This window comes from Artemia franciscana, chromosome 6, assembly GCF_032884065.1.
Source record: "Artemia franciscana chromosome 6, ASM3288406v1, whole genome shotgun sequence".
Taxonomy (NCBI): domain Eukaryota; kingdom Metazoa; phylum Arthropoda; class Branchiopoda; order Anostraca; family Artemiidae; genus Artemia; species Artemia franciscana.
This window is the reverse complement of record NC_088868.1, coordinates 38,198,859-38,213,425: the sequence shown is the minus strand read 5'-3', so window position 1 is coordinate 38,213,425 and position 14,567 is coordinate 38,198,859. Positions and strand designations below refer to the sequence as shown.

The 14,567-nt window shown below is 34.0% G+C and overlaps 1 protein-coding gene across 1 annotated transcript in view; it reads right to left on the bottom strand.

Annotated features, from left to right (window-relative positions):
• The window catches only part of LOC136028394 (uncharacterized), a 93,039-nt gene that overhangs the window by 44,821 nt on the left and 33,651 nt on the right, over nucleotides 1-14,567 (bottom strand). The window contains exons 5-8 of the mRNA XM_065706209.1: nucleotides 14,398-14,546; nucleotides 11,762-11,940; nucleotides 7,738-7,921; nucleotides 5,046-5,906 (exon numbers count right to left, since the gene is read on the bottom strand). Coding sequence (XP_065562281.1) covers nucleotides 5,046-5,906; nucleotides 7,738-7,921; nucleotides 11,762-11,940; nucleotides 14,398-14,546 — 1,373 coding nt within the window. The remainder of the gene's footprint in view (nucleotides 1-5,045; nucleotides 5,907-7,737; nucleotides 7,922-11,761; nucleotides 11,941-14,397; nucleotides 14,547-14,567) is intronic.

Sequence of the window (14,567 nt, the reverse complement as noted above, 5' to 3'; positions counted from 1 at the left end):
CATGGAATATGCATTTCCTCTCTTCGCTGGTGCACCAAAAGCCACATCGCTCCGCCCAAACGAATCCAAAGTCCAGCGTTTCTTGGAGAAACCTCTGGCACTGTTGATCCAGGAACACCTGGACTTTGCGCCCATGTCGGTTTCCTATAAGTTTATTTATAACCCTCCATAAGAAGAGCTATCGAAGCTAATTCCTGAGTGAGCAAAGCCCTTGCGATCAACTCACCGAAGCATAGCTCGTTAGGACTACCTTAAGCAGGGTACTCCCCGCCAAGAATATCCGAAAACAAGTTTCGCCCGGTGATCGATTACCACATGGAATAGATGGCCGGGAGAGGTAATCCCAGAAAATCGTTCCCTTTACGCTTTCAAGAGAAGAGATCAAGTGATGGGAAATGAGGTAATTACCAGGACTAGTGTCATAGCTTCATATGTGATGGAGCCGTGAAGCCTGCAATAAAAACAGGCTATCGAAAGTGTCTTCTGCTACGGGCAGTCATCTTTGGTGAAAACTGAATATTAGTTGTTCAACTAAACGGCGAATTTTTAACACTCTCGTCAGTTCTGTGATACTTTCCAGAGAGCTGAGACTTGGCAATCATTAGCCGGAACCTTTAAGACTATCTATGGATTCCAGTCAAAGTGCCTGAAAAGCATAAAAGGTCTACGATGATTTTACTTTGTGAGTAAGGAGAAGCTACTGCATCTCACCAAGTAGTCCCAATTTCTTACCTAAGCACCTAAGCGTACCTCACGATAGTTTGTACACGAAGTTCAAATCCACCCACGCTCGCCCGAAAAAAAGATCTTTTTTTCCCCCCAGCTGGAAGCGACCTCGCGGCTAACCGAAGAAACGACGGTCCTACAGGCTATCCGAGTCTCTAGCGATGGCAAACATCAGACCGATTGAAGCACAAACCCTTGTAATGGACTGAAATTGGCAGGGGAGGCAAACGTCACTCTCTATACCCGTGTCCAGCAGGAGACATAAGTCAAGTCAAGTAAGTGAGCCAAATAAAAAGCAAACAACCTTAAAATGATAGAAAATCCGAATGCCCTGACTTCACGCCCAGAAGCCTTTATAAAAAAAAATTAACTCTGCTAAATTCGACGAAACATATACGGAAAAGGAAGCAAAAATAATAAAACTTTTTTCGTTTTTTTTGTCTTCTGCTTTGTTTGAAATATTATACCATTTAGCGCCCATATTATACCCAGATAGCGGCCAACACATTGCCGCTATCTCATGAACATACTGATATACTTACTGAGGAAATAATAAGTGAACTAAAAACTCTGAAACGAAATGGTAGATTCACTCTACAACTATGAAATAGACACCTTCCACGTACTAAACTTTTCTTGAAATTTAAGGCTTGCCAAAATCACGAAAAAAAGGTTTCTTTTAAAGCCTATCATTGCATGCACAAAAGCACCCGCTTCAGCTATTGGGAAATGGCAAAGTACATCACTGAAACCTTGGCACTATTTCCAAAAATCACATATAAATCATTTCACACATCTAATAAATAGCCTCAAACGTACAAATGTCTTAGAAACAAACTAGTAGGTAGCTTTGACTTTGTTTTTATTTGTACTAACATTGATGTCACAATATTTGAGTATTTAGTAGAAAATTGAAACGAACTAAGTTATCATTTAATCGGAGATTTAACAACCGGGCTATCTTGCGATAACTAGTATTCAATGCAGGGCCGTCACGTATGGTGGGGAAGGGGACATCCCAAATGTTTTTGGCCATTCGGTAAAAAAGAAAGTCGGTAGAGTAGCGACGCTTAGCGCCATGATTTCTCCAACACTGCTAAAACTCTTCGGCACAATAGAGACCATGAAGATACCGACATATCATTTACAGAAATTTGAACTTGGTCGGTAAACGGAGCAGTTTTACCTACTCGTGTCGTGATTTTACAGCTGATACCACAATTTTCTATTTGGTTAAAAAGACAGCATTAAAACAGTGACATGGTATGTACCGAAATCTAAATCTCAGTTGGTAAATACAGCGGTTTTAGCGACTTGTGTGATGATTTTACGTATTTTATTTGAAAGGAACATTATGCTAATTTTTGTTGCATTTTGATGCACAACTTTAATTATAATTACTACATCAAACAACATTGATTCAAAATAAAACATCAAATAACCAACTAATAGTTCCAATAAACTTGTACCAAAGAGTTGCATTAATGAGACTTGCATTAAATATGCTCCAAAGTTTTATATTTTTGCTTTTCTTTTTTTTTATCTGAATGAGTTTCCTTGTTTTGTTTTCTTGTTATCTTTTCAGTCCTGTGTGAGCTTTCTTCATGTAAGGATCTTGGGCTCTTTTAACTTTAGCTTTAATTGTCAGTCATATATATAGACCCGAAATATTTATTTAGTAAAATTCCACCATCTTCAAATAATGTCTCACTGTTTTACCTTTTGATATTTGTGCTATGAAAAGGTAATGCTATCTTTGCTTTATCTATATATATAAAAATAAGTTGTCTGTCTGTCTGTGGATGGATCAGGTGACGTCACCTGAAAAAACTGGATCAGGTGACGTCAAAACTGAAAAAACTAAAAAAAGGCAAAAACTACAAAAAAAACTAAAAACTAATAAAAAAAATAAAAAAGCTAAAAAACTAAAAAAACTAAAAAAGGCAAAAACTACAAAAAAAACTAAAAACTAATAAAAAAGCTAAAAAACTAAAAAAACTAAAAAAAGGCAAAAACTACAAAAAAAACTAAAAACTAATAAAAAAAATAAAAAAGCTAAAAAACTAAAAAAACTAAAAAAAACTAAAAACAGGTAAAAAACTAAAAAAACTAAAAACTAAAAAAAACTAAAAAAAGGAAAAAACTGAAAAATAAGCTAAAATAAAGGTAAAAACCAATAAAAAACTAAAAAAAAACTGAAAAAACTAAAAAAAGGCAAAAACTAAAAAAAAAACTAAAAACTAATAAAAAAAGTAAAAAAGCTAAAAAACTAAAAAAACTAAAAAAACTAAAAAAAGGTAAAAAACTAAAAAAAATAAAAAATAAAAAAAAAACTAAAAAAAAGGAAAAAACTGAAAAATAAGCTAAAATAAAGGTAAAAACCAATAAAAAACTAAAAAGAAAAAAAGGAAAAAACTAAAAAAAATTTTCATCTAAAAAACTAAAAAAAACTAAAAAAGGTAAAAACTAAAAGAACTAAAAAAGAAAAAAATAAATGACGACACTCAAAGAGAAAGCGACCAGGACAAAAGGAATGTTCGATTAGCAATCAACAAAGCACCGGGACACAGGGAGTATAAATGACGACCAGGACATAAGTAAAAAAAAAAATTAACAAAACTAAAAAGAAGGTAAAAACTACAAAAAAACTAAAAAGAAAAAAAAACTAAAAACTAATAAAAAAACTAAAAAATCTAAAAATCTAAATAAGCTAAAAAAGAAAAAAAAAGGAAAAAAATAAAGGAGAAAAACAAAACTAAAAAACGAATGTATATACAGACCGGGACACCGGGATACAAATGACGACCGGGACACAGGGAATATAAATGACGACCGGGACACAGGGACACAACTACAACGGGGACACCGGGGGAAACAGGGGGATATAAATGACGACCGGGACACCGGGACAGGGAATGGTCGATTAGCAATCACCATCAACAAAGCTCAAGGGCAATCATTAGAATCATGAGGTATAGATCTGAATACAGATTGTTTTCCCATGGACCATTATATGTTGCATGTTCAAGAGTCGGTAAACCTGACAATCTATTTATATGCAAAGACAATGGGACAGCAAAGAATGTTGTATATTCGCAAGTTTTACGTAGTTAAAACCACATATATATATATATATATATATATATATATATATATATATATATCTATCTATATTCACAGGTGGGACATAGGGACACAACTACAATGGCGCGTAACTATTATGGCGCGTAACGACTTACGCGCGCGGGGGGGCTTGGGGGGGGCGCGAAGCGCCCCCACCAACTAGGTGTTGGGGTGGCACGAAGCGCCACCCCAACAGCTAGTTTAATATATAACTGCTGTTCAACTTAAGTTCTACATTATCTTGAATTTCTTCAAAAATATTTTAAAATTTTAATTATAAGATAATATCATTAATTTGAAAGGGTGAATTTTATTTCCAACCTTACCTGGTTTCCACTTTCTGATAGCACCCAAGGTGTATTACTAACATCGCCGCCCATCAGTATCATCATATTTGCAAATTATGGCTATATCTGTCTCCCTAAGAGAACTTGAAAATAAATCTTATCCATATAATCCAAATAAGTCTTATCCAAACGTACAATTCCTTAGACATTTAAATTACAATACGCGTATTGTTATAATGTAGCAAGCATATAATGAGCCAATAGTTACCTCCCTTTTAGTTTCTCGAAATAAAAAACAGAAAAATATTCAAAGAAAAAAAAATAAGATCTTTTCCCCTACAGACAAACAATTTTAAACTGAAACTGCTTTAAAAATATTTTTCACTTTTCATATACTCAGATTGCGGATTATAAACCCAAAATTCTCACCCTTCTTAAAAGGCAATAGTTTGTCACATAATTCTTTTTCAATTGCCTGTGTTAGCTAAAAACTGGCAATATAATAATGATAGATATATGGATACATTTCAAAACAAATAAGAAGAATCCATCAACCAATAAAATCACTAATCCCTGCAAAGACTTCGTGGCCTATACAAAAGGAAATAAGATACAGAGATACTGTCGTTTATATTTAGAGAAATAACAATTAATTATTCATTGATTGTTGTTAATAAGTAACTATTAACAAGTAATGAAGCTCTTATCTTGATGGATTGTACACTTATCTTGTTTTTTAGTTTAAGTTCAAGGAAGATTCTATAGGTAAAACCTTCTTCGGAACGCAATCTTTCAAGGGTATGGTCTTGTACTTATAGTTGGATTTTAATTTAATGGAAAAATTTTGAAAAAAAAACGAAAATGGACTCAATTACCAGGAATAGGATATTGAACAATACACAAACTTACAAACTTAGTATGAACCATGGGTTCCTGGTCAATAGCGATAGTGCTATGAAGTCCAGCAGATAATCCAGGAACAACAACGTCTTGCGGTATTTGAGAAATGATTTCGGTGGCAATCCCAGGATCCGGTGTATATTTTGGTATTGCAACAGACACATGCGAGGCAATTCCATCCCTTGGCGTTTCAAGCGTTGCCGGGGGATCTATCACTTCGAAGCAGGTTTCATTATTTTCAACATGCTCTGGTAGTGCCAACTGCTGCTGATCTATGATAGCATTAACTGAATTTCTTCGCATATTTGCGGCTAAAAGAGGAGCAGCACTCGGGGTTTTGACAATTGTGTTAACTTTTATAGCTCCTTCGTTTTGATTATTTAATATAGTGTTTACTTCAACAGGTTCTGTTTGATTTTGTGAAATTTCTACAGCACTGGAAAATTCCCCCAGACCCTGCGGCATACCACTAACTTTTAACATTTTAGAGGTCATACCTGGTTCATTTGATGACCCGGTAAGAATCGCAGGTTTTATTAAATTAGGTGGTATCTCAATGGATGATGCATGGATAATCACGTCTTTAACAATTTTCGATTTTAGATTATCTTCTTCGATTGGTATTTCAACGTTCACACCAGCCTCTGGTGCACTCGATTCTTGCTGAACTAAACCACCTTTTTGTAGGGTACTCACATCGGCCTTTACCGACTCTCGCTGCAGAGTTGTATCGATTGATGTATTAGGTGAGTGTATCATCATGTTTACAGATAAAGCACGAAAAGTATCAACTGCTAATAATAAGTTTTTAACTGTTTCTTCCATACTGTCTAAGCGAGACACAGTTTTCTCAAGATGCTCTCTTTTGAGCTAAAATATAAAATTTTTCGTTAATACTTCAGTGAAAACAAAACTGATTAGATGATGATAAAATAAAAAGAGGAAACAGATGGAAGAAAAGAGATTAAAATTTACAAATAATAATCTAAGATTTAAAAACCTTAAATTCTTCCAGATTAGTTGTCAGATAAATTTTGCTGAAGTTCAAGCTGTTCTGCTTTTTACAAAAAGATTCAACCAAATTACTTTACAACAGTGTAAACACATTGGTCGAAACTAATTTTGAATCACACAGATCATATAAGCTAATAATATGCCTTAATAATTAAATATAAATTATGCCAATGATTACAACCGGCCAATCAGTATCCTGAAATGGAGAAAACCTGGGAATATAATGGAATACATAATAAGATGGGGAACATCTTTCTCTGTAAAACTGAGCCATGACTAAATTGATCAAATGATCAATCAAGGGAATACTTTCTGCCAAATAAACAGTGTGATTAAAACAGAAATGAATAAATACTAATATAAATTTCTACTATAAATACCAATGTACGCATACTTTAATTTACTTTGGATGTAAAATTCACGGAAAAGATTAATATTGGTTTCGAGATTAGGAATCAGAATATTTCAACAAATCAACTTTTAATGTAAATGAGGGTATGGTGTATAAAATGAACATAAACAGAAAGTCTTTCAAATAGATTTAAAGAACGTAATCAGATCCTTAAACGAACAAAACTTTCTACAATTAGGAGGAAGGTTGCCTCTTCACTCTAATACTATAATCTGAACACTGAAACTCGACTATGTAACCTGATACTTTCAAAGCAGCTGCTCTTCAGCAGAAGGGCAATAAGGAGAACATAAAAAGTTTTGTTTTTTCACAATGACTCAAGAATTGATAGGCTTCTAGATGGGCAAAATACATGCAATTGCTTACTAGCTATGTTTGTTTCACTTGGAAACGCTCTGAATAGAGAATTGTTAAAGCCTAGAGTTAAGAGCTGAGGTGGTTTTGAGTTGGTTTTCATCTTTAGTGTTATTAAGCGACAGCAAGTAAATTTTGTGATCACATTTTTATTCCAACTGAAAACAAAGAGCAAGCTTAAAAGCAAACAGAAATTATTCCATATATGAGGGAGACTGCTCCTTCCTTAATTTGTTGCTCTTAACGCTATAGTTTTTTAGTACTTTAAATTAAGTTTCATAACCAAATTAACGGCCCTTGTTTTCCAGCAGTCATTCTTTGGAATTGGGTCAAAAGTCAAGCTTTAATGTGAAGAGTTAGGTATTGAGGCAGGATCAGCCTCTTTCAGATACAGAAAAAACTCGGTTTGCTTTGAGTTTCAATGCTGCTCTATACTTTCAGTTGAAAAACTTGGTTTTTATTTAATTTCCGATGATTTTTCAGACAACGCCGGGAAACAGACCTCTCCTTCCATGGAAAGTTCCCTTTCACTCGAAAAAACTTTCCTTCTATGAGAAATCCCCCCACCCCCCAAAAAATTGCATTCTTGCTGAAAATTACCAAGGAAAATTTCTTGCTAAAATTTTTACCGGGAAATTCTTCTTAGCCCACTTTCATTTGAAAAAAAAATTGATTTTTATTTAATTTCAGATCATTTTTCATTAGCAGCAAGATCAAAGGGACCGATTAAGAACAGTTGTTCATTGTGTAAATGATTGAAAGAAGATGGAAGGGAATAGATAATGTTTCAGGGTCAGAGTTTGATCAAGGTCAAGTGTCTGATCTAAAGAAATGGAAAACCTTTTAAACTGTTTTAAATATTTGTCTCTAAATTGGCAGGATCAAAAGTAAAAAATGAAAAGAAACAATAAATAAACGAACACTATCCATGTAAATTATGAAAGATTCAGGGAGATCCTTTATCAAAGGATCAGCGTATCTTGCAAAGCCTGCCTCAATCATCTCACGAAGCATCTCAAATTGCTTCTCTTGTGCTTGAAAAATATCAGACAAATTTTGCTGCGTTTCGTTTCTTGGTGAGTTGTCCAAATTGGTATCATCATATCTAGAAAAAGAGTAGACATCTAAATGTGGCTTTCCATCCCGATGTTAGTACTGATAAGAAGGCCTAAGAAAACGTGAACCTGCAGGGAGTGGAAAATCAAGGTAAAAAAAATAGATGGCAACACTTAGGATTGACCAGCAAAACTATAGAAAAAAAACTTTAAAATCCTAGCTGAAAATTCTTTTTTTTATTTCTGCTTTAAACTGAGTAAAAAAAGAGCTTCTTAAGCCAAGAGGGCATAGCAATCTAAGTCTATTAAAAAGACGTAAATAAACACAGAATTTGTCAACTCTTTTAACTGATTTTCCCTCTTTTGGCATGCACACAATGGAAGGATCAAGAGCATTATTTTCGAGTCAATTTATTGATATCATTCAAATGATGACATATTCATACCATAAAAACAGTGAAATCATTCATCATGCTAAATTTTGAAATTAATCAACTGGAAGACTGGAAATTAAGAGCTAAATAGGGATTTCAGAAACAACTAGTTTAAGCTTAATCAAAGACGAAATAAAACTGAAGTATGATGTAAAAGAGTTTTGTAAAACAAATACACATAATTACAGCGAAAAAATAGTTTTAAACACAGACTACTTCCCTCAATACTAACAAAATTAAATAAAAAAAACTAGTTTTTTTAACTGAAAGTAAGGAGCGACATTAAAACTTAAAACGAACAGAAATTACTCCGTATATGAAATGGGTTGTCCCCTCCACAGTCCCTCGCTCTTTACGCTAAAGTTTGACTCTTTGCCACAATTCTACTTTTTAAAACAACTAAAAGCTTTAGCGTAAAGAGCGTGGGACTGCGGGGGGGACAACCCATTTCATATACGGAGTAATTTCTGTTCGTTTTAAGTTTTAATGTCGCTCCTTACTTTCAGTTAAAAAAACTAGTTTTTTTTTATTTAATTTCTGAACGTTTTTGAATTAATGCATGTTTGATTTTGGCTCTCCGCACATAAATTATTGAAATGAAATTAGTATATTATTTTTTTTTGGCTAAATGGCTTTCTCTTAGTTTTGATCAGACGATTTTGAGAAATAAGGGGTGGGGAAGGAGGCCTAGCTGCCCTCCAATTTTTCGGTTACTTAAAAAGGCTACTAGAACTTTTAATATTCAACGAACGTTTTTATTAGTAAAAAATATACATAACTTAAGAATTAACTTACGTAACAAACTTTTATATTCTTATATTTTTATTATGTGTACGAGGGGGTTTGTACCCTCATTAATACCTCGCTCTTTACACTAAATCGTAAGTTTTGTTCCAATTCTTTAAGAATGACCCCTGAATCAAATAGGCCGTAGAATAAATAGTTGAAATCACTAAAAATATTTTAGCATAAAGAGCGAGGTATTTATCTCCTCCTAAATACCTCGCTCTTTATGCTAAAGTATTCTTAGAACCCTTCATATGCGTAATAATCTCTTTTTGTTTTAAATTTCAACGCTATTCCTTACTTTCATTTGAAAAAACGTTTTCATGTTTATTTTTTCATTGTTTTTTTTTAGTAATGCTAGAAAATCCTGCGCCCTTTTCATTGAATTTTTTCCCCCCCATGGTATATTTATCCAAGGAAAGATCCTCCCACATAGCCCCCTCCCTCAACCCTACCCTCAAAACCAAAAAAATCCCCCTGAAAACGTCTGTACACTTCCCAATAACCATTATTATATGTAAACACTGGTTGAAGTTTGTAACTTGCAACCCCTCCCCCAGGGACTGTGGGGGAGTAATTCATCCCCAAAAACATAGTTGTTAAGATTTTCGACTATGCCAAACAAAATGGCTATCTCAAAATTATGATCCGTTGACTTTGGGAAAAAAATGAGCGTGGGAGGGGGCCTAGATGCCCTCCAATTTTTTTGGTCACTTAAAAAGGGCACTAGAACTTTTCATTTCCGTTAGAATGAGCCCTCTTGCGACATTCTAGGACCACTAGGTCGATACGATGACCCCTGGGGAAAAAAAAACAAAAAACAAAAAAACAAACAAATAAACACGCACCCGTGATTTGTCTTCTGGCAAAAAATGCAAAATTCCACATTTTTGTAGATAGGAGCTTGAAACTTCTACAGTAGGGTTCTCTGATACGCTGAATCTCATGGTGTCATTTTCGTTAAGATCCTACGACTTTTAGGGGGTGTTTCTCCCTATTTTCCTAAATAAGGCAAATTTTCTCAGGCTCGTAACTTTTGATGGCTAAGACTAAACTTGATGAAATTTATATATTTAAAATCAGCATTAAAATGCAATTCTTTTGATGTAGCTATTTATATCAAAATTCAATTTTTTAGAGTTTTGGTTACTATTGAGCCGGATCGCTCCTTACTACAGTTCGTTACCACGAACTGTTTGATATAAATCTATACTAGATTATATACGATTAAAAAAACTGTCAAAGAGCATAGAGAATAGGTCGCCAGTTTACAAAGACAAATTTGAACAAGCTCATAAGTTGACATATTCATACGCAGGGGTAAATTTTCCTAACCAGGATATAGACTGGGTTCAGGCTGTAAGATTCGGAAATAGAACACCCAGAAATAAATTCGTGCGCCTAGAAAATAAGAAGGCCAGTATATATGGGGATCCCCTTAAAATGAAGATACACACAGGTTTAAACAAAAACAACCATTGGACCCAAGGCAGAGTCAAGGTGATCCGTCTGAAGGGTATATACCACATTCTTCATAGAGAAATCGAAAGTGCACATATTGAGGAAATGCAATTGGAGGAATCCAACCGCCATTATTTTATGCAATTTACAGATTGATTAGCCCGAAAGAAGAGGATGACGGAAAAAAGATTAGGCAGACAGAGAAGAAAGGAGGTAAATGACAGACTTAATTGCACGGAAATTTCCAGTTTACTCAGAAATGGTTGGCAATAGATTGAACGTGTAGAATACCCAACAACGCGTACTAAAATTGCTTTAAAATAATGATATTACTCTTGACCGATCGAGGTGAAGGCGGGAATCTATCTCAGCTGAAATCTCAGCTACCCTGACGCTCTTTCTTTGGAGTAGAAATACAATCAAACTTCATGCTTGGTAAGTTTTTGTTTAATTTATCAATTAAAACTCACTAAAAGGCTGCTTCAAAAGATTAAATATAAAATTAAATACAAAATTAAAGATTAAATTTGGTACATAGAATTTACTTGTGTTTCATAAGGCGAAAAAATCCTTCGTCCATAGAGTTTCCATAACAAAAACTAACCTTCTGAGACAAGGATTATTACAATATTCAATACTTCAAGATTTAAATAGCATATTTTAAATAACGGTGATTTTCAACTACATATGATCCCACAACTCAAGAAATATGCAAACTTCAAATTGCAGTTAGTTTTTTACCTGAAAAGAAGTGTGCCCTAAGAAAAAATTATATGGATTAATAATGATGGAACTGTCAAGAACTTCTTTGCATTTAATAATTGAAAATCTAGCATGGACATCCCAAACAATTCCTCATGGTCAAGGGTGGGAAGCTTTAGCAACCAAATACCAACAAATATTAGCTGTTAGAACATCACTGCTTTCCTCCAAAGCGTATAAGACGTATACAAACTTGATGAAGTTTTTAAACTCGGAAAACCTGGCAACAAAGAGACAAACTCACTCTTAAGTAAATTTTTGAAATACCACCTAAAAATTATTTATCATTACATTTATTGAAATTAGAGCTACTACAAACACACAATTTAGAGAGCAAAGCAGAATAATTTTCACAAACGAATTTCGGATTTTAATTTCGAAAATTTCGGAAAAACTGAAAACTTTAGATTTTAAACAAAGATAAAATCAAGCAACAAAAATATATACCCAATCAGTCCTTCTGAATCTTTCCTATTTCCAAATCTCTTGTAATAAGGATTTTTGGATGGTCCTTTTTCACCATGATGGCCAGTGGAACTCCCATGACTTGATTGGACAGAGGCAATGTGACTGTTGTTAGTCAAACCCTTTCCTCGAAAGTAATCTAGCATAAGAGGTTCTGGAATCTAGTAAAACAACTTTTATTAGTCTATAGCGTAAAAGGGATTGTGTCACAATACTTTTTAGTAGCTTGCCATTTCCTTCAACCACCCCTGACTAGCAGTCTTACTGAAACCACCTTAAAATGTAACTGATGTAATCAGAAGTTTTGTTATTTAGTCATTGTCTTTAAAAGGACCACATCAGGATTTTGCTTCATTTCCAATTTCAATGTTGCTCTTCCGTTTTGTATGGAAAACTTTATTTTCTAAATTTAAGTCCTGTTTGCGTATCAGTAAGGCTATACCAAGAAGGTTGTCAGTGGAAATATGGTTTCTACATATTTCAGTCTTTTTCATATGTATCATTTGTTTTTTATTCGATCTTTTTCATTGGTCAACCAATATTTAATTTACTTTTTGTTAGCCCTACTGTCTTAGCTTATAAATGGGTTCACTTGCCTAACACTCTAGGCAGACAGGCTCTTTAGGCTTCCGACGTTTATTACCCTTGCAATTTCAGTCAACTTGTTGGTCAACTAACATTCAATTAAGTCTTTATTAGTGCAAATGTCTAAGTTTATGAATTGAATCAATCGCCTTGCCAGACACTCATTGCTAAAAGACCTAATTTGACTTTGGACAATTGTATGCCTGTCATTCCACGTAAATTAACGGTCCTCTGTCAATTCTAAATTCTTGTTTCAACTTGCCTAAGACCATAGGTAGGCATGCTTTATTTACCTCTCATTCTAGGCAATCTAACGGTTCTATGTCGGATTCCAAATTCTTGGTCAGCCTTCTAGAGACTCTAGGCGGGCGTGCCTTGTAAAAGCTAACAAACAAGTATTGGTCCAATAATAGAGTCATACTTACTTACTCACGTTGTTTACCCGTGTCATTTTACCAAATTCTTGGAAATGTATAGGTTCTATGACCATCTATCTTGGTTCTTCTACCCTAAGAATGACCCATGGAAGGATAATATATAGACTTATCTATTAACAAACGAACTAACATCATTTTCATACAATTCTAATAAGGGGGTTAACGCCAGATTTGCCTCTCACTCGGACTATCTGTCTTGGCCTTTTCTACAATTAGCTATGGCTTGATGACCACAACTGCTTGATTTAATGACTTTGAATTAAGTTAAAACCAGCTACTTGCCTCATTTTCAACGTTAACCACAGCAATGGTATTCTTCTATATAGCACTAATTGTTTTAATGAATTTGTCTACTATACCATTCAAGGATTGGGCATTCACTAAAGTTCTTTTATCCGCTGAATCAAGCGTTTGCTCATAATCTATAAAACTAAGGACTAAAGGGGTTTGATGACTAAGCCACTTCTCAATTATTATTCTAAGAGTAAAAATTTGTTCCACAGTTTTTCTACCCTCCTAAAACCACACAGTTTTTTCCTTGAGACTTTATCTACAACATCTCTAAATCTAAGAGGTATCATTAAAATAAATAATTTGCTTCCTAAAGGAACCAGGCTAATGCCTCTATAGTTGCCAGAGTTACTCTTATCATCTTCCTTTTAGACGGGTTTAATTATATTTTTTTCTAAAATCACTAGGTACCTCACCGTTTTCAAAAAAGCATAATCGTAATCTTCAGTAATATACTTCTAACCTCATTCCACTATATTTAAAAGACCTATTTACCACACTATCAGCATCTGGATCCCTATTATCTGAAATCCTATTTATGCTGTTCTTAATTCTCCGTCACAAAATAAATCTTCCTTCACATTCAAAGAGTGACACATTTTTTATTCTTTTCTACATCTTTTCCTGTAATTCTATCATAATTTACCACATTCTCAATATTTTCTGCCCATCTCTCTTTAACTCTTTCCTGGTATTAGTTCTGCACAAAGATGGATGATAGAGTATCATTAAGAGCCGAAAGAATCATTTTTATACAAGTCTACTGTTTTCGCTTTACTTTAATTAGCCACGGCTGTCATGTCTTTCATCACTTACAACAATTGGATAATTTAAATAAATTGTGGCCCGTTCCAATATTCAAAGTGTTTCTGCCTCAACTCGCCTACTTTCCTGTTAAAAAAAAATGGAATAAAACAAAATTTTGATTTTGAATTTTAAGTACACTTTCAAATTAAGCCAAAGTTTGAAGCAAATAATTGAATTTAAATCAGACAGCATGATATAGAGTAGAAAGAGAATTAAAGAGTAGAAGGAGTAAGAGCAGAAGACTAAAAAAGAATAGCTAGTAAATAGAGCAGAAAATACAAAAGTAGAATATAATAAGCCTAATAAACAGGTAAAATAGTGAATTTCGAAAATTATGAACGCCCTTCCTCGCACCTACATTGACCTGCGGATAAATTTACCAAGGTAATTTCAATGTAGAGGTAGAAAACTTTCCAATTAAGAAAAAATTTATTTTTTTCACTTTCAGCACCTTTCTGCACTCAATAATTTACATAAAAGATTATGATTAATAATCACCTTGAAAAGACCACCCTTTGTTATAATAGTTGAAGAGAGTTCAGCAGGAATTACAGGAACTTTCATCGCAAGTGGGGAGCCCTGGAGCTGTTTGAGGAATTCAAACCCATATCTTTTCCTGCCATTAGGGTTTGCTGAACTCCATTGATCTAAAAAAAATGGATAGCAAT